Genomic DNA, 22124 nt, shown 5'->3' with positions numbered 1-22124 from the left:
CTGTAGAAAACGACACACCTCCCAGGTAAGGACGTGGTAAGCAGAGACCCTTGTAAGCCATACCAGGAAGATACAGGGGTTTTAGAAAGATTGCCGCGATGCCTTGTGTGAAACCAATTCAGACGGGACATAATAATGACTTAAATTAAAGTCATAGAGATGGTGTAAAGATGGATCTAAAAACTGCCCATCAAGTAGGGAGGCAGAATTTAGAGTGTTTGCAGGTAGAGGGAGAGAGAGGGAATTAGAAAAAAGTCCCCAAGATGTCTAGTCACTGAATAAAAACTGGTAACAGAAACTGGGTTCCAGGCACGTTACTTTTGATGAATTTTTTTCCTGTCACAGAGAATTATAAATTTAGGCCTCATATTATTTTTAAATTGGTAATTATTTTGCTTTAGGAATTTTAAATGAGCATACATAGTATCAGGTTTCATTTTGACATTTAAAAATTATCTTTGTTAATTCCCCTACCAGTCTCTTCTCCTATATCCCCTGGCCCTCCTCTCCCTTTCCAATCCTTTTGTAGCCTCCTTTCCAATTTCATGTCGTAGTGCCCTATTGCCCTTCCCCACTTCCTCAACTCTTCTCCTCTCATGGGCTCCTGTACACACGTATCTACATATCAACATTGTATGTATGCTAGGATCTGGCTAGGAGAGAATATATATATAGTCTTTCTGAGTTACCTGGCTTAATGTAGTATTTTTCAACATCATTTGCTTTCCCGAAAATTTCATTTGTGTCTACCTCTAGCATTCCATTGTGTATAGGCACTACAGTTTCATTATCCATTCATCTGTGATGGACATATAGAAAGAATCCATTTTTGCACAGTTGTGACTAATACAGCAGTAAACATGAATGTGTAAGAATCTCTGGGGTCGGACAGGGAGTCACTTTGGTACATGCCCTGGAGTAGTATAGCTGGGTCATATGGCAGTTCTATTGTTTTTCTTTTAAACCATATTTTATTAATCATTATTATTGTGTGTGCCTGTGTGTTTATGGTGTGTGTGTGTGTGTGTGGGGTGCTTATGGCATGGCACAAACGTAGAGATCAGAGGAGAATTTTGTAGATTAGGCTTTCTCCTTTCCACCTTTTTGTGGGTTCCAGGGATAGAATGCCAGATTGTCAGGCTTGTGTGGGGGGATGGGGTGGGGGGAGCAAGTTAATGTTGGAAATTATTTTTGCTTGCTCTTCAACATTGTTCTTTGAGGCACGGTCTCCCAGTCAAACCCCAAACTCACAGATACATCTAGTTTCACTGGCTAGGTTTCTGTGGAATCCCCTTCATAGGGTGGAATTGCAGTCAGCTGCCACACCTGGTACCTGGCATTCATGTGGCTCTAGGGATCTGAACTTTGGTCCTTTTGATTGCCAGCAATCACTTTAACCATCTCCCCAGCCCCAGTAATTTTTGTATTTGAGATGTCTCCATACCGATTTCAATAATGGCTGTACTAGTTTACATTCCTACCAGCAGTGGATAGGGTTATTCGTCCCACATCCTCATCAAAGGAGTGTACTGAATCATTCATATGCTGTTCCTGGGTAAGAAACTGAATGGCTGAGAAATTGTTTAGAACTTAGTGACCTGCAGACCCTTGGCAACCTCAGGAAGAGGCATTTTGTTGGTCTTTGAGGCAGAAAATAGGTAGGCATACTAAACCTGAATGTGCCTGGAGGAAGTGGAGTGACTGATTTCAGGAAGTTCTATTAGAAATGTGATCATCAAGGAATGGAAAGAACTAGAGAAGAATGTGGAAAGAAAGAGTTTAGTTTTAGTCTGAACTTTCAAACTTTGTTTTCAGATGGAATAATTCCAGTACAAAGAAGACCCAAGATGTGGCTGAAAGAATGGAGAGGGTTAGTCCATGATGTCAGATTTTGAGAAGACAAGGAGAATGGACACTAGAGAAGAGTAGAAGTCCTTAGCTTGTGATAGGAGTAGAGACTCAATCTCAATGTCAAGTGTAAAAGGAGACCAGAAGTGGAAGGTTGTAACAAAGTTGTGAGCAGCTAGCTAACAACTATATTTTCTTTGTTTTTCTGCAGTAAAATGTGGCTTTATGGCTAGGATAGTAGTTATGCCTGGAAGACAATGCAAGGCTTTTAGATGTAGGTGTTGGAGGGGAGAAGCAGACCCCTCCCTTCTTGCAGGCTGACTTTAGCTGGGAGGACACGCCACCTCTGATGATGTGTGGAAGCAATGTGGGAGAGGTGTGAGGGTGACAGAGAGAAAGAAGCCTGGATGTTCTTTACTCTGAAATGATTTTTGCCATCTTCGGTTCTTCTGCATAAAAACAACCCTCCACACTCTCAAGTCTCTTTAATTTTTTCATTATTGCCATAGCAACATAATTGGAATCTTAACTAATAGAGTAGATTTGTGACTTTGGTGTGCTCCAGAGATATATAGACTGTTCTCTCTCTCTCTCTCTCTCTCTCTCTCTCTCTCTCTCTCTCTCTCTCTCTCTGTTGAAGATGTGTGCACACATGCCACAGCTCCTGTGTGGAGGTCACAGAACAATTTCAGATGTCTGTCCTTGTCTTCCACCTCATCGGAGACAAGGTCTCTTCTTGTTCTCCAGTGTGTATATCAGGGCATCTGGCCCCCAAGTTTCTGAGGATTTTCCCTGTCTTCCATCTGGAGTAGAAACACTGGAATTGCAGACATGTGCTGTTAAACTTGGCTTTGTGTTAGGTCTTAGGATTTGAACTCAGGTCCTCATACCTACACAGCTATCACCCTACCCAAAAGAGTTAAAAAGGAAAGGAAGAAAACACAAAACCAAAACCAACAAAACCTCAATGTAATAGGGGGTGGGAAGTAGAGAGCAGAGGGATGCAGTAAGTCTGTAGGACAGTAGGGAAGGCCCCCTGGAGAGTAGAACTTTTTTTTTTTTCAGCAGTAGAGTTTCATTTTCTTCTGCAGTTTAGCTGGCGATGTTGATGGCTCAGTTCATCAGAGGTAGGAATTTACTGGATGGGTAGGACAGACCCAGGGACAAGAGCAAAATACTGGGACATGAAATCTAAGCTAGGTACAGGGAAGGAACTATGAGGGGTGTGACATACCTAAAGAGAGCAGAGAGGGGCTCCAGAGACCTTGGCTATCCTCAGCAATGAAGGGAAGTGGAAAGCTGTAGATGTAACTGTCTTGTTAAATAAGAAACACAGCCAACTGCAGAGTTAAAAGCCAAGAGGTCAGAGCAAGAGCTGAAAACCTTACCCTTCACTGCTTCTGCTGTCTTTCCTCTCTGCCGGAGACCTGCTTCTGTGTGTCCTGTTTTTTATATAGACTTTCTGTTCTGCTTTCTCATTGGTTGTAAACCCAGCCATATGACCTCCTCGTCACTGCCTGTCTGTACAGACCTCCAGGTCTTCTATAGTTGGTATTGAGATTAAAGGTGTGTGTCGCCATGCTGGCTGTGTCCTGGAACACACAGAGATCCACCTAGCTCTGCCTCCCAAGTGCTGGGATTAAAGGTGTGCACCACCACCACCACCACCACCACCACCACCACCACCATCCAGCTTCTGCTATGGCTTGCTCTGACCCCAAGGCAACTTTATTAATATACAAATAAAATTACATTTTATAAATATAGTATCACCACAGAAAGCATAATGAAATTTGTAACTTCAAGGAGTGGAGAGTCTATTGAGAGAGAGGAAACCGCATTGGTGACTGTGGGCCCCAACCTGCCAAACACGGGTTATAAGAGGAAGAGAAGCTTTTAAGTGGGTAAGGAAGATTAAATATGGTCATAAAGGATCTGGAGAGCTCTTCATAAGAGAAGGAGGTCAGATATCCAGATATCTGTCTCCCTTTCTCCCTTTCCTTTTCCCTGTCTCCCTGCATACACAGGTATGATCAGTTACATGGGGGCACAATGAGAAGGCAAGTGTTTTCAGACCAGAAATGACCATTAAAAAAAAAAAAAAAAAGAAAGAAAGAAAGAAAGAAAGAAAGAAAAGCAGAATCTGCTGGTACTTAGACCTAAGACTTGTAGCTTAAGAACTGTAAACAAATTTATTCCTATTATTTAAGTTACCCAGTCTGTGGTATTTTGTTAGGGCATGCCCATTCTCTAATGGTTTCTCATACCTTTCCCCATTCATCTTTTTTGGAAATCGTGTGTGTGTGTGTGTGTGTGTGTGTGTGTGTGTGTGTGAGAGAGAGAGAGAGAGAGAGAGAGAGAGAGAGAGAGAGAGAGAGAGAGAGAGATTTGTGTATATGTGTGAGCAAATGCATTCCTGTGGGTTCTGGCATTCGTGTGCCTTGGCATGGGTATGGAGGTCAGAGGACACCTTGGGTGTTAGTCCTCACCTTTCATTTTGTTGGAGACTGGGTTTCTCTTGTTTGTCACTGCATAGGCTAGCTGGTCCACACATTTCTGGGAATCGTGTGTCTCTGAGTGGAATCTCACTGTGGGTGTGCTGTGATTACAGACACACTGCTGTGTCAAAGATCTGGGGATCCCAAGCCAGGCCCCTATGCTTGTATGACAAGCCATTTATTGATTATTTGGGAATTTTATACAACGAAACCTGATGACACTTAATTCCCATTCCTCCCACCTTCTCCCGCTCCCCGCAAAAGAAAAAATACACCAAGTTTATTTGGGGTTCACCATATACACATTGGAGCATGGTCAAACTCTGTGACACTCCCTCACCAAAGAAACAGTCCAGACAGGAAGCCATTGAAGACAGTTAAGAATGGTGATAAAGACACTGAAGCATAGCTTGTCATAGTCGATGATTTCTTTTGCATAGCATGTTGGTCTCACCTCTGCACCATGCTAACCTCTTTTCCTCTATCTGACTACTGCTGGATAATGGGAGGTGATGGCCAGGAAATCCTGTGAAAACTCTGATCTGGTAAAAGTTGTTCAGTTAATTAGTTCAGCAGTGTTAAAGATTAAACTTAGGGCCTTTGCTCATGGCTGGACAAACACTCTACTACTGAGCTACATTCTCAGCCAATGAAGTGCTTTATAAAAAGAAAGTAAAACTAATAGCTACTGTGGAGAAGAGGGATTTCCCTGGGTGAGAGAGGAATGGGGTGAAAATGTGTTAAGGGGATAGATGTTCATTACTCCAAATGAGGAGATTATATCCAGGCCAAGCACCTTCCAGGGTTTGGAGAGAAGGTTGTACAGGGCCAGGAAACAGGGAGGGTTTAGATAAGAACAAGAAAGGAACTGCAAAGTCAGTATGAACATTAAGAGGAAAGACTTGGATCTTCATGCTAGAGCCGGTCAGAAACCCACGTGCTCAAGAAGCATGTCAAACCACATGATGTCCTGAGCAGAGCCAGATTCCAGCTGAGAGAAGCTGTTGTAACTTAAGTCTTGACCTGCCAAGATTGTATTTGGCTTTTATTTTGGGCCTTGGGGCTTCTGGGCCACTAAACTTGAGTCTTGTGGTTAGAACAATTTACATTTTCCAGGCATGCTCTGACCCAGTAACACAGGTATGATCCTTCTTTTAATACTCAATATCACAACTGAGGTAGGTGAGCTTTAGTAAATACTCAGAAAAAGCATCCAAAGAGAGAAGGATACCTAATACCCAGCCAGATAAGCTGTGGGGCAAGATACTTACAGTTCTAAGCAGTTGACAGGTCCTCAAATACTAGTAGTTTATTTGAGAAGCCTACCATTCACACACACACAGAGTAGAGGAGTCAGGGTCATGAAATAAGCTCTAACACACACACACACACACACACACACACACACACACACACACACACACACACACGAGTTGAGGTCCACACAGGAGATGAAATAAGCTCTAACACACACACACACACACACACACACACACACACACACACACACACACACACACACGAGTTGAGGTCCACACAGGAGATAAATGCATCTTGGTTCTGGGGCGTTCTAGCTTTCCTCTTCCCCAACTCCTAAGTCCTTTTCTCTGGGAATGATTAGGTTGCCTTCTCTCTAGTCTGCGCCTTTCAAGGCTTTCTCTGCATTTCTATGATACATGGATATGCTTCCGTGTTGAGCTCCTGCTTACGCAATCCCTGCCCACACAGGAGGCTCTTCTCTTGGCATAATTAAACAAAGAGGAAAATGACTGGGAAGGCAGCCAGCTGGAGTCAGAGCAGGCAGTAATGTTGGGCAGAGGGAAGAAATCAGGGGCAGCACTGGCCTTCCAGGTCCCCGAACTTATGCTGAGGGAGAGCAGAGCCATGTGCCAAGGTGTCTTTGGCTGACTGATCACACTTGGTGTCAGACTAGATGCTCAAAGCTGGTCAATGAAGGCCAGAGATCTACCAGGTCAAGGCCTCACTTGAGAGCTGATAGAACCAAAGGAAAGCCACTCAGAAAGAGCTTCCAAGAATGTCCCCAATTATTAGCTTCTGGCACTCCTGTGGAACCTGCTGGTGAAGGGAGAAGGCTGAGAGCAACAGACTGAGATACGGAGGGAACTTGTTAATTTGTTAATCTTGTAGAGAATCTGGGCTTAGCTCCCAGCTCTCACATGGTGCCTCATTGCCCCCTGCAACTCCATTTCCAGGGCATCTGAAGTCCTCTTCTCAGCTCTAAGGGACCAGGCACACACATACATGCATGTACATACACATACAACAAAATAATAAATCTAATTTTTTTTAAAAAAAGTCTTAACAAGTGTTTCCACTGATTAGTCAGGACCGCAGTTCCCTCCAATATTATCCTTGCCCCTCAAATTTCATTTCTTCCTGGGAATTTCCCCTAGTTTTTCAAAATAATGTAATTCTGAACCTGGAAGAGGGTTGTAAGGTGAGGAAGAACCTGGCACCCTCTGCTGGCCAGATCTGGTACTAGCTGAAGAGCCCAGAGGCCACAGACTCTTGGGCTCACAGGAGCTAGAAAGCTTAAAAGCAAAATCACAGGTAGAGGGACATGAGTAATAGTGATAGATGATTTTTTATTATGGAGAAATCACTATCTTCTAGGTGCTGGTGGGAAATTTTACATTCATAAATCAATTCACATTTTAATTCTCTAGCATTTGCTCTCCAAAGCTCGGAAAGATTTTGTAGAACAGGGTGAGGGGTTCCCAGCTAGCAAGTGTTACTTCAGAAGCAAACCTCAAGTCTGATTGGCTACAATTACATGCTCTGTCCCACCAGCTGTGTTTCAGTCTGGCTTAACAGGTTCCCTGACTTGAGCCCTGTGTTTGATCCCGGCTGGACAATCCATCCCTGATTCCAGACTCAAGCAAAACTCCCTGAGCCCCAAGCAAGAATCCACCCACTTTGTCTCCTGTTGTTAGCGCTTGCAGTAGCTCTTACCTCAGAGTGGATAGCCAATCTCCCTACGAGTCTGATTCCTTTCCAAGCTTGAGAAGTTATTTTCATGTCTTTCAGGGTTAGCAGTCAAACACAAAGAAATAAAGAAAACAGAAAGGGGGGTCATGGGCTGATAATTTTTCTGCAGGAGAGTAGCTAACTGGAAAAATAGGAGGCGGTGAACACCTTGAATTTCAGCCAGCAGTATCCTGAAGTCATGACTCTTGAAGAGAAGCTGATGAGGCCCTAGGTCTGCAAGAAGAGAGGAGAGCTAACCCTCAAGGCAGCCATGATCTCAGCAGGAAAGCCCTTGACATATTTTGACACTTTGGTGCCATCTAGCAGCACACATGATGTAGGTGTGTAGATGTTTGCCCTCTCCCCCGCTTCTCCAGCATAGCAGGTGGTTCCCGCCTTTGTGGCTGCATCCTTGAGATCCGATTTCATCACAATGGGCAGCCTTGTCGGTGGGGTCTGGTCACAGCTTTGCTTCACAGGAATGGTCTCCCCTGGTTACCATAGTGACTGATCAAAAGCACTGCTCTCTGCAAAGGAGGGAGCTTGAATGGCTTTAGCCCCAAGCTGAGGTTATCTCTTTCCTTTACAAATAAATAAAATAAAATAAATTATAAATCTGTTTCCTTTCACGTGAGTTAGAAGCCCAGTGGTTAGGGCTATTTAATCCCATAGCCTCAGTCTCTTCTTTTAAACATGGAGATAAAAATGATGAATTGAGACAATGCGTGTGGCCCAGAACATGTCATAAAGTAACTCCTCAAAAAATCAAAGCTAGTATTTTCAGTTGTTCTATGGGCTCCGGTTTCCTGATCTGGAAAGAATGAGCATAATAAAAATAAGCTTCCTAATACTGTTATAAGAACTAAAGAGTAAAATATATGTATAGCAGTCACCAATGCCTCTACCAGCGTGAAAAATACTGTATATATTGTGAGTTTGACAAGCTTCATTAAAGTTTCTAACCATCTAACTTTCAGAGGATTTGATCTCAGCTGTATTTTATGGATTCTTGGCTATTTTCTCTTCCCCAAGTCAGGGCATTGCAAATGTCTCTGGCCGTCTGGGCAGAGTTTGTCATCTTCTGACAGGGCTGACTGGGATGTGCTTGGGTCAAGCTTATACATGTTTAGGGGGTGCACTCTGAGGCTCCTGTGCTTCATGAGACTGATCATTCTCTAGTTTCCAAGACTCAACTCTGAGTTCTTCCTATTCTGTGCCCTCTGTGAAAGTGGGATCCAAGTTGCTTCCTCCCAAAAGATTATAATAGGCAGAAATTTGGCTGTTATTACTTTTGTCTTCAGAATATAGCAAAGGGAGCTTTGCAGATGTAATTAAAATTAATAGTTGGCTAACCTTGAAACAGAGAAATTATTCTGCATTATTCAGGCTGACTTGGCCTAATCTGAGGGGGGCCCATGAAGAAGAGCCTGTTGTGGAATATTTAACTATATAAAGATGTGTTACATTTGTTTGTGATGCATTTGTTTAATTATGCAAAGATGTGTTGCATTAGTTTAATTGTGTAAAGATATGTTGCTGTTTCACCTTGCCTGCCTAAAGCACCTGATGAGTCTAATAAAGCTGAATGGCCAATAGCTAGGTAGGAGAGGGATAGGTGGGGCTGGTGGGCAAAGAGAATAAGTAGGAGGAGAAATCTAGGCTTGAGAAGAAGAAGAGAATGAGGGAGAAAAAGAGAGACACTCCTGGGGCCAGAAGCCAGGTAGCTGCCAGCCAGCCAGACACGGAATACATACATAGACAGAAGGAAAAATAAAAAGCCCAAGGCAAAACATAAAGAGAAACAGATTAAAATAAGAGCTAAGATAAAGCCAAGCATTCATAATTAATAATAAGTCTCCGTGTCATGATTTGGGAACTGTCTGGTGGTTCAAAAGAAAAAGCCTGCTACAATAGCCTTTCCTTTGCTTGTCCTAGAAGTGGGATGTTTTCGGGGGAAAGGTGGAGTGGGGAGCAGTGCTTAAAGGAGGCATGCACCAGAAAACTAGAGAGCTGAGTCCTACCTACAGTCAAGAGGGACAAATTCTGTCAACAGCTGGAATGAATCTGGAAGCAGATTCTTCCCTGAAGCCTGCAGCTAAAAGCCCAGTCCTGCTGACATCTGAGTCAGCTGTGAGGTAATAAGTGGTGCTGTTTCAGGCTGTGAAGTTTGTGGTAAGATGTTACAGCAAGTTTAAAAAAAAAAACAAAAAACAAAAACTAACAGACTTTCAATTCCTGTTCCTTTAATTAGTCTTAAGAAATATTCTACCCTCAGGTCCAGAAGTTTTGGTTCTCTCTACTCTAAGCCTGTGTAGACAGATGGGAACATTTGCTTCTGAATGAATTGTTGGTGAGGTCCTAAGCTTTCATAAATGGAGCAGAGGTTTCTGTTGATTCCTGGTTTGGATGCTGCAATTCAAAGAGCTTTATATTCGGGGGGGGGCAAACATTTCAGTAATATACTAAGATGGAAATGAGAGATGAAACGTGCAGCACCCCCAATGACTATCTCAAGAACGTGCTTTGCTATACACAGAAGTATCTCATTTGATTCTTGTTACATACTAAGGTTTTTAGACTAAAACAACCGACTTTTATTTTTGTGTTATTAAAGGAACTTAAATTTGTGTTCTAAGATACCTCTATCCAGCACATCCCAAACTGTGAAAGCACTGTTTTCAACACAGTGATGGGAACTGCTCCACCTCTAGAGGACCCCATATGGTGACATCGCACCCTTCATCCTAGAAGAACAGAGGCAGAAGAAGATGCACATCTGGCCTTGAAACTATACTGTCCTGCATCCAGAGAGTTGAAGCTGGTCCATTATCACTGTGCTTGTGTTGCTATAGATGAGGATTCTATGAGTGGCAAGAGTCACCCATTCTGACAGAGACCCTGATGGGGTCAAGTGTGTGCATCACACTGTACCAACCATAAGCTTATTTTCCTCTCCCTAAGTCCATCAGGTATGTGATGAAATCATTTACATCATACCTACCCACTCTAGTTTAGATGACTTGAGGCAGAGATGGTAGAAAAGGCTCTTGAGGAACTGGTTCTTATCTTCTTCAATCACTGGGCTTCTATGTTTAGGGTATCCTCACTTTGGTCATCAAATATATATGTGTGCACCTACTATGTACCAGGCAGTTTGGGCTCTGGCAACATAGAGAGGAATGAGATAAAACCAGTGCCAATCTATGAACCTTACATTTTATTAATAAAGCACAAAATAATTACATATTTTAAAATGTTTTAAAGTGCAATAACCCTCTTAATCTCTCCAGATAATGACACTTATCATTCAGTTATATCCCTAAATTACACATCAGGTTCATTTTACAACACCATCTGGCACAGCTCAGACCTGAAGTCTGGCCATGCCCTGACGCAGCTGAAGTGGTGACCTAGAGTGACCATAGTTCAGACATTGTATCAGACTTCTTTCCCTGTAGCTCCAACACTGTCCTTGTCCTATATCGAAGCCTCCTTTAAATGTAGCAGGGTTACTCCAACACCCCCAGTGCATTCATCTTTCTCTGTGATTGTGGGTTAAGTGGGTATAAGTCATAGCCTTGCTTGTGAGAATGTACATGTGCACTGAAGACAGGAACATTTTATGTGGAACTCACAGTCTTGAGCCAGTGCATGCGAGTGTGTGGTGTGGTGTGGTGTGGTGTGGTGTGTGTGTGTGTGTGTGTGTGTGTGCGTGCGCGCACGCTCTGGTGAGTACAGGCCAAATGAATGCTATAACCCACATCTCTAGCTAGGCATCTATAGACCAATTTACCTAAGTCTCTGTGACCTAGCAAATAGGTTGACAGTTTCTGCAGGCAAGCTTTCCTACCATTCTGGATTCACTTAGAACTGGGAGTCAGGGGGTCAGGATGGGGTCATTCTATGCCTGAGGGTCCCTCCTGTCTAGCCTTTCCCTCTGCATCCTTGGAAGTTCCTTCCCCAGGCTCAGCCTCATCATCAGCCTCAGCCAGGTCCTCTGGCATTGGCCACTCTCTAGTCTGCCACTCCAGCCTTTCGATGCGGTAAGCGATCTTCAGTGCACTGGACTCCAGCTCAGCTAGGAGGCGAGCAAACTTGGTCTGTAGATCATCCAGCTGCTGGTCGAGGCCTTTGAGCCGAGACTCTGTGGCCTCCTGGAGGGCGATCTCAGCTGCCTCAGCATTCACATCCAACTTATTCATTTTGAGCAGGATCTCACGGCCCTTCTCCTCCATGACGGCCTGGGCCTGTGGATACTCACTCAGCACCTCCCGCAGATCCTCCTTGCTGAGGCAAAACAGGTCCGAATAACCTAGGCTCTTGATGTTGGCTGTTCGTCGGTTTCCAGACATGTTCCCTGTGGTTCAAGGGCAGACAGATGTGGGGAGAGTAGTTAGTGGGGACAGGAAGGTGACATTTCACTCCTAAACCAACATATAACCTCCACATTGGTGCTTCCGAACCTCTTTTTCTGTTTCATTTTTTCATTTAGTAACGTGCTGGTGACCAAGCCCTGTGCTTATCGTTAACTCGTGCCCATGGAACAGAATGCTTTGTTTTCTAAGAATCCATCCTACCCACTGACCCTGGCTCAGCTCTTCCTCAGGGAACACATAATCGCTATCCTACTTCTCTCCTGAGTCCTGGAGGAGGACTCAGACAACGGCCAGATCTTTGTAATCTACGTACTCCAAAATACGTCTTGTCTTAGGGTTCTGCCACTCTCATTCCCCTGCCCAGCACTGTCCCTAGCACTTCCTCTTGAGGACGCACCTTTGATGTTGATGATACTGATCTCCCCAAAGTAGAGCCCCGCACCAAGCACAGCGTACTGTGTGACACCATCATCTGCCACCACAGCCAGCTGGCCCTCCCGGATGATGTACATCTCTCGGCCAATGTCCCCTTTGCGGCATACATATTCTCCTGGTGAGTAGGTCTGGGGCTGGAGCTTCAGCACCAGCTCTTCCAGCAGGCTGGCTTCACAGTTCTGGAAGATCTGGACTCGGCTCAGGGTAGACAGGTGCACAGACACAGCAACCTCTGCCCGCAGCCGCTCAGGCAAGTGCTGCAAGATGGCTACCTCGTTGGTCATCTTCTTGTTGATCTGCAGGTGCTGGTACCTGGGAGAAAGGGAGTACCATTTGTCCCGTGTGTCTGCCTCCGCCCACTCCATCAGGACTCAGCTCTACCAAGAACCCAGCCACACCGAGTTCTCATAAGATCAATGGGAGTACCACATGGTTTCTGGTCCCCTTTTTTGGTTACAGACATGATCTTTTCTACTTCCTCCAAGGTGTGGAGGCACTTACCACTCCTTTACCTCCTGTCAGGCCCCCCACACCCCCACCCCCCAGCCTCAGTGTCTGATACCACTCCTTTACCTCCTGTCAGGCCCCCCACACCCCCACCCCCCAGCCTCAGTGTCTGATACCACTCCTTTACCTCCTGTCAGGCCCCCCACACCCCGACACCCCAGTCTCAGTGTCTGATACCACTCCTTTACCTCCTGTCAGGCCCCCCACACCCCGACCACCCCAGCCTCAGTGTCTGATACCACTCCTTTACCTCCTGTCAGGCCCCCCACACCCCGACACCCCAGCCTCAGTGTCTGATACCACTCCTTTACCTCCTGTCAGGCCCCCACACCCCGACACCCCAGCCTTCCCACACCCCCACCCCCAGCCCAGTGTCTGATACCACTCCTTTACCTCCTGTCAGGCCCCCCACACCCCGACACCCCAGCCTCAGTGTCTGATACCACTCCTTTACCTCCTGTCAGGCCTCCCACACCCCGACACCCCAGCCTCAGTGTCTGATACCACTCCTTTACCTCCTGTCAGGCCCCCCACACCTCCACCCCCCAGCCTCAGTGTCTGATACCACTTCTACATTGAGCTGTTTTCGTCAGCAAGCTTCCACCCTCTCAGACAGGCTTTGTGGTGACTCTCTGACTTGGAGACATTTCCTTTTATTCGGAACATAGTTTGCATTATTATGATATAATCAACCATCTGTTGGCCATCTCCTGGCTGGATAGTTCCCCTCTCCACCCACTCCTTTCAGAGTCCTCCCAGGCAGTGGCAGCTCCCATTCTCTGGTCCCTATGTCACTCTTGTACACAAATTCCTCTTTTCGTCCGTCTCTTGCCCACCCTTTTCCTCTAGTCCAGATTCCCTCAGTGGAAGACACCACTTTCTAAGCCCTATCCGGCAGACCTACCAATGACGGCTGTCTTCCAGCTACCTGGTCTAGCCAGTAGATAATAAGAACAGTCACTGGGCTCAGGCCCTAAGGCGGACCTCCCCCTGGCTGGGTCTGCAACTGGCCCTCTCACCAGTCAATAACTCGCCGCTCCAACCTCCGGTTGACGTGCTGCAGCTTCATGTACTTCTTTACCAGAGCGTGGTCTGGGTAGAACGCGGCGTCAGCCGTGTTCATGTTGTAAATGACAGAGCTCATGCTACCCATGATGGTGGCGAAACCCATGACGGCCAGCAGGAAGTCACCCACCATGAAGAGGTACTCTTCCTCCCGGGCTGGGAGTGGCGTGTCGCCCACAGTGGTCAGAATCAGAGTGGAGAAATAGAAGCTGTAGAGATACTGGCGCCGCAAGCGCTCAAAGCCAGGCTGTGCGGGATCTGGGTACACCCATGCATCCCGTCCGAAGCCCAGGTACCTGGACAGGGCAAAGTATAAGCAGCTGTTCCAATGGATGACAACGAAGATGTAGAGCATCAGCTTGGCGATGCGGAAGGCATTTGGGTAAGCTGTGCGGGTCTCCGTACGGTCAAAGGCCTCAAAGAGGCGGGGCACCCGGAGAAAGCGGTTTAGCCTGAGCGTGGGAATGTGGGGGCCCAGACGCAGGTAGGCTGCGTCTGTGGGGACCAGGGAAGCCAGGTCCAACAGGAAGCTCCAGGTGCGGACATAGCGACTGGCGATCATGCCTTTGTCCACCACAAGGATGCCCTGCTCTAGGAATCCTAGGAAGAAAGGAGAAGATGGGCTAGGGTCAACTGTGGGCAGGGTGGGGACAGGCCAGATATGCCAGGCCACACATGAGGGCAAGATGGAGGCAGGCATAGCCCTCTCCACGGTTTCTGGAGTGAGCATTGTGGCGTTGTCAAGCACAGAAACACGTGACAGTGCAGTCCTAGAGGTAGCTGCTTTCTTTCTTTCTATTCTTCTTCTTCTTTTTTTTTTTTTTTTTTTTTTTTTTTTTTCCAGACAAGGTTTCTCTGTGTAGCTTTGCACCTTTCCTGGAACTCGCTTTGTAGACCAGGTTGGCCTCGAACTCACAGAGATCCGCTTGCCTCTGCCTCCCAAGTGCTGGGATTAAAGGCGTGAGCCACCAACGCCCAGCTGAGGTAGCTGCTTTCTTAACACATTCTTTAAGGAAATATGAGGAAAAGGTTAGCCCCAGAAATTCACTGACCTGTGTGGAAGCGCACCCCGATGTCTAGTAGGTATAGCAGGTCACTTGTATAGTCCAGCACAAACCAGGCCACCAGGTAACTATGTTGCAAGTCAGGAAAGCAGGCTCTGCAGGGCAGGGGCAGAAGGGATTGGCTTAAAGGAACCAACCGTGTGTAAGGTGGCTGCTAGGACAGATCCCTCAGTACTCTGCCTTGAGCCCTTCCAGGGAAGATGCCCCTCCCTTAGGCCCTGCCCTCCTGGCCTGCCCTTCACCTTGGCGTCACTCTTTAGTACAGCTTAAGCACCCCCCCTTTCACTTAGCACCCCTGCCAAACCTGCACACAACAATGATGAGGTTATACATGACTGGGAAGACCATCGTGTTCAGCCACCAGTAGTAATAATCCCCAGATGGGTCTAGGACAGGCAGCCTCTTCCTGTAGGGAAGAAGAGACTCTTTTCATTTATCCACCAGACATTCAATGCTTGGGTTGTGACCAGGACACCAAGAAGGAGGAGGCCCCAGGGACAGGTGATTAGACCCCACACAGAGGCCCAGCCTGCTCACCTGGCTTTGGATGGGGCTGGGGGGCTGGACTCTGTTGTCTTCACTTTGCTGTCCTGGCTCATGGTTCTGTGGCTTAGTCCTAAGCCTGTAGAATATCCAGTGCTTCTCTGACTATAGTGGTTTGGGAAAATGGGGGCTAGTGCCTAGCTTCCTGGAAGAAGCTGCCCCAGGCTCCAGCTGTGTATTCTCTGTCTTTGAAGCTCTTAGCAACACAACTAGGGTTGGCGGGTCTGGAGTGGGTGGAGGCAACACAGCTCCAACACCCTTCCTTCCCTGTCTCCCAGGGCTGAGCCTGCTTTACACCTGCCCAGCTAAACACCTTTAATGAGGTCCCCGGGGATGGTGGGAGGTGGATGCTTGGGAAGGAAGCTTCGTTTTCATTACTGTCTTTTCTTTTTTGCCTTCCCCTTAAGCCTATGGTATCAAGGTCAGGAGATCCAGCCTGCCTTCAATGTAGGTTTGAATTCTGTTTTTACCTTATGTATGTTCTCCGTTTGGGCCTAGTTATTTATTTAACAATTTTGTGCCAAGTGGCTCATTCGTGTCAGGTGGTAAACTAGTCTCTAGGGACAAAAAGGTGCCTCTCGCATCAGAGGTGTTCTCATTAGCTACATCTTAATTATCTACATACACATCACCTAATGTTCTGGGGTACCTGTGTGTCATCTTGTGTTACTTTACCCTCATTCTTTTCCTATTATCTCTCATGCCCAGGACCACCACCTATTGCACGTATTTCATGGACCCTCAACTTCTTTAACTTTTCCTGTTGAAACATTTCTTTTCATAACAAAATAAACAGATCTCCTATATTTTCCCCCTCTAGTTGATATCCCCGTTGCTATTGCCATCTTGTTTAGTCAAGATGTCATCATTAAAATTCCAGCTGTATGCCAGGCCAATACTGTGCTGAGTGGGACAATCCCCTAGATCCTCAGTCTTGTAGGAAGAATGTTCAGTAGGGTAGGACGCATTTAGGTAAATACACAAGGATAGTGCTTACAAAGAGTCTGGTGAGCATTCTGTTAGATGAATATGTAGAGGGCATTATGGTGGTAGGAAGAGTCCCAACTGAGCTGAGTTAAGTATGCAGATGGGAGAATGGACAGCACCAACGTAGGATGTTTGAAGTGTGCAACAGAATAAAGGCATGGGAAATGGTGGTGACTGGGAGAATATCAATAGTTTAAAAATATTTAAAAGTTTTATTTAATATAATTAGTGTGCAGTATGTATGTGTGGGAGCAGACGGTGGTAGCACATGCCTTTTATCCTAGCACTTGAAGAGGCAGGTGGATCTCTGTGAGTTCAAGGCCAGCCTGGTCTATAGAGTGAGTTCCAGGACAGCCAAGGGCTAGACAAAGAAACTCTGTCTCAAAAAGACAAAACAAAATAAAGAAGAATAAAAAGAGAGAGTGTGCATGTACCACGGTAACTATGGAGGTCAGAGTACAACTTTTAGAGTCAGTTGATGCATCTAGGGATCAAACTGGCTTGTGTAGCAAGTGCTTTTACCTGCTCAACCCTCTTGTTGACCCCCAAATTTTAAAAAAGAGAGAGGGGACAGGAAAGGGAAGGTAGTGCTGAAAATGAGGCTGAATGGTAGGCAGAGGCCAGGTCAGGAGACTTTTATCAGCCATGAAATTAACTTTGATTTTTTTAATAGACAATAGGGTAGTGTCAGATTTATATTTTTGGAGTTTCTTGAAAGAAATATCTACATCCCTAAGTAATTGTTTTCAAGATGCTCTTATCCATAGCTTTTGTAATACCACCATTTCTTGGTTTTCTGTTTCTTTCCCAGTCTCTTTTTATAAGCTGCTTTGCCCATCCCTTCTAGGTTAGTGTTTCCTAGAACTCTTAGATCTTACTCTTTCCATCTTCCATACACTATCTTAGTCATGGATGATCTTAGTCACCCAAAGAATTGCTTTGATATCCAGTAACTCTCATGAACTCCCCTGAGCATCAATCATCCACTCAACTAGCTGCATACTAGATTCTGCTTTGCTAACCCTCAATCACACTGTCTTAGTCACTGATCTAATGCTGTGAAGAGACACCATGGCCATGGCAACTCTTATAACTGAAAGCATTTAATTAGGGCTTGCTTACACTTTCAGAGGCTTGGTCCGTTTATCATCATGGCAGAGAGCATGGTAGGCATGGTGCTGGAGAAGTAGTTGAGAGCTACATCCTGATCTATAGGCAAAGGGAGGAGAGTGGCATGGGCTTTTGAAACCTCAAAGGCCACCCCTAGTGACACACTTTTTCCAACAGGGCAACACTTACTAATCTTTTTAATCCTTTCAAATAGTTCCACTCCCTGGTAACTGAACATTCAAATATATGAGCCCATGGGGGTCATTCTTATTCCGGCCACTACAGTCACTTTCAACTTACTGCATCTGTACCCTTATCTTCCTCCACCTACTCTTTTTCTTCAACATCCATTTCTGTCCTTCCAGCAAAAAACATGGGACCGATATTCACTATTATGTAACATGGTGGATATTTTAAAAAATGAGCACAAATTCTTTGATGTTTGTCACTTGTGACTGTCATCTGATAGAGTATAGAAAGAGTGATGCTGTATAATGATCTGAGGCTAGATCATCCAAGACTGTGCTGCTTCTTTCTGGGTCTCTTGGAATATATCTTGTGTGACAACTCCCTCTCAGGATCCTTGCTCTTTTAGATCCTGGCCACCACATTGTGAGAAACTCTGGAAGTCTGAGCTGAGTTCAGCCTTTCAGTTTTCACATATGACTGAAGAAGCCTTTAGATCAGCAGTTCTCAACCTGTGGGTCTAGACCCCTTTGGAGGCCATGTATCAGATATCCTGCTATCAGATATTTACTTCATGATTCCTAACAGTGGCAAAATTACAGTTATGAAGTAGCAACAGAAAAAATTTATGGTTGGGTGTCACCACACCATGAGGAACTGTATTCAAGGGTCATTAATTAACACAGCGTTAGGAAGGTTGAGAACTACTGCTTTAGATATTCTAGTGACTAAGCTCAAGTCACTCCCACATATGAGTTTCCTATATAAAGCTCCAGAAATCATGGGACAGAAATAAGCCATTTCTGCTGCACCTTACTGGTTTCACAGAATGTGGAGGCATAACAGGCCTTCTGTTATGCCAGTAATTAGGAATGGTTTGTTACTTAATATTATGGGTTGGATCTTGAATGTTCACTTATAGGCTATGTGTTGGTCAGTAGCTAATGTAGCTATTGGGGGGGTAGAACTTTTAGGAAGGGGATCCAGGTAGCATGCCAATGCAGGTATGCCAATATCCTTGAAGAGGATATTGGGATTCTGACATTTTCCATCCAACCCTTTACTTCCAGGATGCCACAAGGTGAGCAGCCTCCTTTACCACATACTTTGTGCTATGACGTACTTCCTCACTACAGGCCCAAAGGCAACCAGGGGCAGAAATTTCTGAGTGAAGATAAACTTTTTTTTTAACTTATTAATCTTAAGTACTTGTCACAGCGATGGATAGCTGACCAGTATAGTAACTACCACTATCATAGCAACAACAGAGAAATATATAGCTTGATACATTTTCACAAATAGAACTTATCCATCTCAGCACTTGGATGAAGAAGCAGAAGTATTATAGGCCTTAGGAATCATTCTTCTTCTTTCAGTCAATGCTATTCCAATGGCAATCATACCTTGGTTTCTAATAGCAATGCTATTTTACAAGTTTCTTAAATTATTTTCTTTTTCCATTCTTTGTGTGTATGTGTGTGTCTGTGTGTTTGTATGTGTGTGGGTGTGCATGCACACGGGTGTATATGCATGTGGAGGCTGTAACTTGATGGAAGGAATCATAATTGATTGCTCTTCCACTTTATTCAATGAGACAGGCTCTTTCACACAAACTTAGAGTTACCTTTCAAAGCTGGATATAGGTGGGTGACCACACCTATCTGTTATTTATGTAGGTACTGGGGAATCGGAACTCCGTTCTTCACACTCGCTCAGCCCATGGCGGTGTCTCGCCAGTCCCCTTTGATTGTTTTTGCATTAATATAGAATATTGATATTCAATCCTTCCTCTTCCCGTTTACAGTCATCCAATTATCAAACCCTTCCAATGTCCACATACTGCCTTCCCTACATTCTTACCATCCTATTTTGGGCCTTGCTCTTGAATGACATTTGCAAAGGTACCCTGTCAACTTGACCATGTACAAAACTGTATCTCGCTATTGTTCCAAGAATACAATATAAACTAACATGGCCTACCAGTCCTGCAGTACTTTATATTCCTTTTTCATCCTCATCTGATCTTTGCTTTGCATGTTTCACATTGTACTGGTTGCAGTTCTCAGTGTCTTGTTATAGCTAGAGTTTTCTCTCCAAGTCCCACCAAGCCCGGCAGTCCGACAGCCCACTTATAAAATAATCACTCAGACACTTATATTATTTAAACTGTTTGGCCTAATGGCTCAGGCTTCTTGTTATCTAGTTCTTATATCCCACAGCATCTTGTCCATTGTATAGCCTTAGTATAGCTAATCCTTTAGGCTGAAATTTCCATTTTTCTTCCTTTTGAATACTTTTAACTTTGAACCAATTTTAGGCTTACAGAAAGTTAAATTGTAAATTCCTTTCCCATGTTTCCCTGTCATCCATCATTTTATGTAACTATAGAACAATGATCACAATCGGGTAACACTGATACAATACTTTCAACAGACTTTATTGGAAACGATTTCTCTATCTTAGTGTTTCTCATTCTTGTTTTAGCCAGCATCTCCTCCTGGAAAATCGACCCTCAGCTCTTTCAACCTCTATGCACAGAAATCATGGTAAGTGCTGCTCGTAGATGCTTCTCCTTTTATAGCCCTAATACTATGTTGTAACTGGTTCTAATGGACCAGGAATTCAGACTGTCATGTAGGAACTTATTCCGCGTTCTGCGGGGTCATGGAAGCTTTGGGAGAGCCAGGAAGAGGCAGTCTCCGCGGGTAGGAAGGTAGAGTCCAAGCTGCTTGCACAAGTCTGGCGAAAATAATCCACCTTAGTGGCCGTCAGCCTAAGTCTAGGATCGCTCTCCCACAGGCCCTGCCCACAGACTGGCCCTTGGAGGAAGCCCCGCCCACTGGGCGCTAAAGCACCGCCCAGGACTTGTGGTCCCGCCCCCTCGTCCTCGTCCTCGCCCTCCAGCCGGGTGCCTTCCCAGGCTAGGCGGTTCCTGGCCTCAGAGGCTTGTCCCTCCCAAGGAGCCACCTTCTCCCGTCTAGTTCGAATTCTTCTCCCCAGGCCCCGCCCCTGCCCGCAGGCCTCCGCCTCTTCTCAGGTCGGCCCCTATAAAACGCCGGAATCCTCAGAAGGGCGGAGTCTGAGGCGGGCGGGGGCGGAGCCTGGGGGTGTGGACGCGCTCCTTCCCGGGAATGCGGACTGCGACCCCGCCTCTGCGCTCGGCCGTTGCCGGGAAACAAGCGTCGACGCTCTAGCTAGGGCCTGGCCGGGCCAATGAGCTGGCACGCCGCTGCCCAGCCCGTGCGTCGCTGGGCGGTTGCGTGAGGTGCGCGGGGGCGCGGGCTGCGTGTGGCGCGGGGCGGGGCGCGGCTGGTGCGCCTGAGGAGCGATGGCGGCGGCCTGAACTCACCTAGCCCGGCCGCCGACAGGCCCGGGCAGGGCGGCGTGGTGCAAGCGAAAGCGACGCGTGGGTTGCGGCGCGCGCAGAGGCGCAAGGTGCCGAGGGGGTTCGGGGTGACCGCACCGGGTTTGGGAATTGCTGGCGTGAGGGGACAGGGTGAGGGGTTGGCAGGTGGTGAGGGGCTGCGAGCGTCCGAGGTAGCGGGGCAGGGGACAGCCTGGGTGCTGCGGATCAGGAGAAGCCAGCTAGAGGAGATCCTGGGATGCTTGCTGAAGGGCCAAGTTAAAGGGACCCATGAACACCGTTTGCGAAGGATGTGGGGTCGCCGAGCTTGGGAAGGTGAGGGACGTCCTGGGACAAGAGTTGAGGGGGTAAGGCCTGCGCGAGGATGAGGAGCATTGCAGGCCAAGGCGGGAACTTGCGGGGGATGGCTGAGCCTTGATGAAGGAGTTGAAGACAGAGCAGAGGAGGGAAGAGAGACTGAGGGTTGTAAGACTTGGATAAGAGATGAGGTTGGTTGTGGGGCCTTCTTGGTTGTCCCTGTCCTGTCCAGGGAGAGCAGTAGTTTTAGAGCAAGGAAGGACAGACAGTACAGGTGCATGTGTTGTGCACATGGCTACCCTGCACCCATGGACATTTTAGAGAGGAAAAAAAAAAATTAAAACACAAACAGCATCATGAGCAATAATAACTATGATAATAAAAATGTTTGAGGTTTAGTCATTCACAGAATAGTAACTGAACCACAGTTTCCTCAGGTTCCACTTTTGTAAGGCAGACTTTAAGATGGGACCCTCATGAAGGTTTTTTGGGAGGTGTGGCGAGGTAGAACTGCTTGTATTTTGTTTTTTGTTTTGTGTTTTTCTTCTGCCTGCTTCTGGACATCCTTCCTCCATTCCTCCTTACCTATGGTTGTCATCTGTATTGCACTATCATTTGCTAATTGTACTTTCATGGGAGTCACATCGGCTTGTCAAAGGCAGCACTGAATTTAGGTTTACTTTCCACAAGAGTTGAAAAGCAAAAAACAAAACATTGCCTTGTGGAGGTAAATTTTTGAACAGTAAACTGCTCATACTTTAAATTGACATGTTTCAATATATGTGCAAATTTTTGAAACCAAGATGCCAAACACTTTTACCACCCAGAAAGTTTTCCTCTATTCTTTTACAGTCTA

The 22124-nt window shown here is 46.0% G+C and overlaps 2 protein-coding genes across 4 annotated transcripts in view; one reads left to right on the top strand and one right to left on the bottom strand.

The window, feature by feature from the left end:
* Window positions 1-22124, top strand: part of Fam160a2 (family with sequence similarity 160 member A2) — a 48545-nt gene that overhangs the window by 4053 nt on the left and 22368 nt on the right. For 2 of the 3 annotated variants that reach the window (XM_036197120.1, XM_036197102.1), the window contains exon 1: window positions 20906-21042. The gene's annotated coding sequence lies outside the window, so the exon portion shown is untranslated. Of the gene's footprint in view, window positions 1-20091; window positions 20154-20905; window positions 21043-22124 lie in introns of those variants that run through there. The other variant, XM_036197112.1, reaches the window with a different exon arrangement.
* Cnga4 (cyclic nucleotide gated channel subunit alpha 4) lies at window positions 11162-15483 on the bottom strand. Its single transcript, XM_036197128.1, has 6 exons — window positions 15319-15483; window positions 15086-15187; window positions 14770-14876; window positions 13672-14317; window positions 12108-12457; window positions 11162-11691 (listed from the first exon to the last, which is right to left on the bottom strand). The coding sequence occupies exons 1-6, from the start codon at window positions 15378-15380 to the stop codon at window positions 11231-11233; spliced, it is 1728 nt and encodes a 575-aa protein (XP_036053021.1). The 5' UTR covers window positions 15381-15483; the 3' UTR covers window positions 11162-11230.

The sequence above is a fragment of the Onychomys torridus genome, chromosome 1 (genome assembly GCF_903995425.1).
Source record: "Onychomys torridus chromosome 1, mOncTor1.1, whole genome shotgun sequence".
Classification (NCBI taxonomy): Eukaryota; Metazoa; Chordata; class Mammalia; order Rodentia; family Cricetidae; genus Onychomys; species Onychomys torridus.
The sequence above is the reverse complement of the archived record's forward strand: the minus strand, read 5'-3'. Positions and strand labels throughout refer to the sequence as shown.

What these genes read in the sequence shown, in the direction of transcription:
- Cnga4 (XM_036197128.1), bottom strand. Translation starts at nt 15,380, where the DNA reads ATGAGCCAGGACAGCAAAGTGAAGACAACAGAGTCCAGCCCCCCAGCC. An exon ending in GAGCGGCGAGTTATTGACTG is followed by an intron (nt 12,458 to 13,671) that starts GTGAGAGGGCCA and finishes CCTTTCTCCCAG; the next exon opens with GTACCAGCACCTGCAGATCA. An exon ending in CAGTATCATCAACATCAAAG is followed by an intron (nt 11,692 to 12,107) that starts GTGCGTCCTCAA and finishes CTTGAACCACAG; the next exon opens with GGAACATGTCTGGAAACCGA.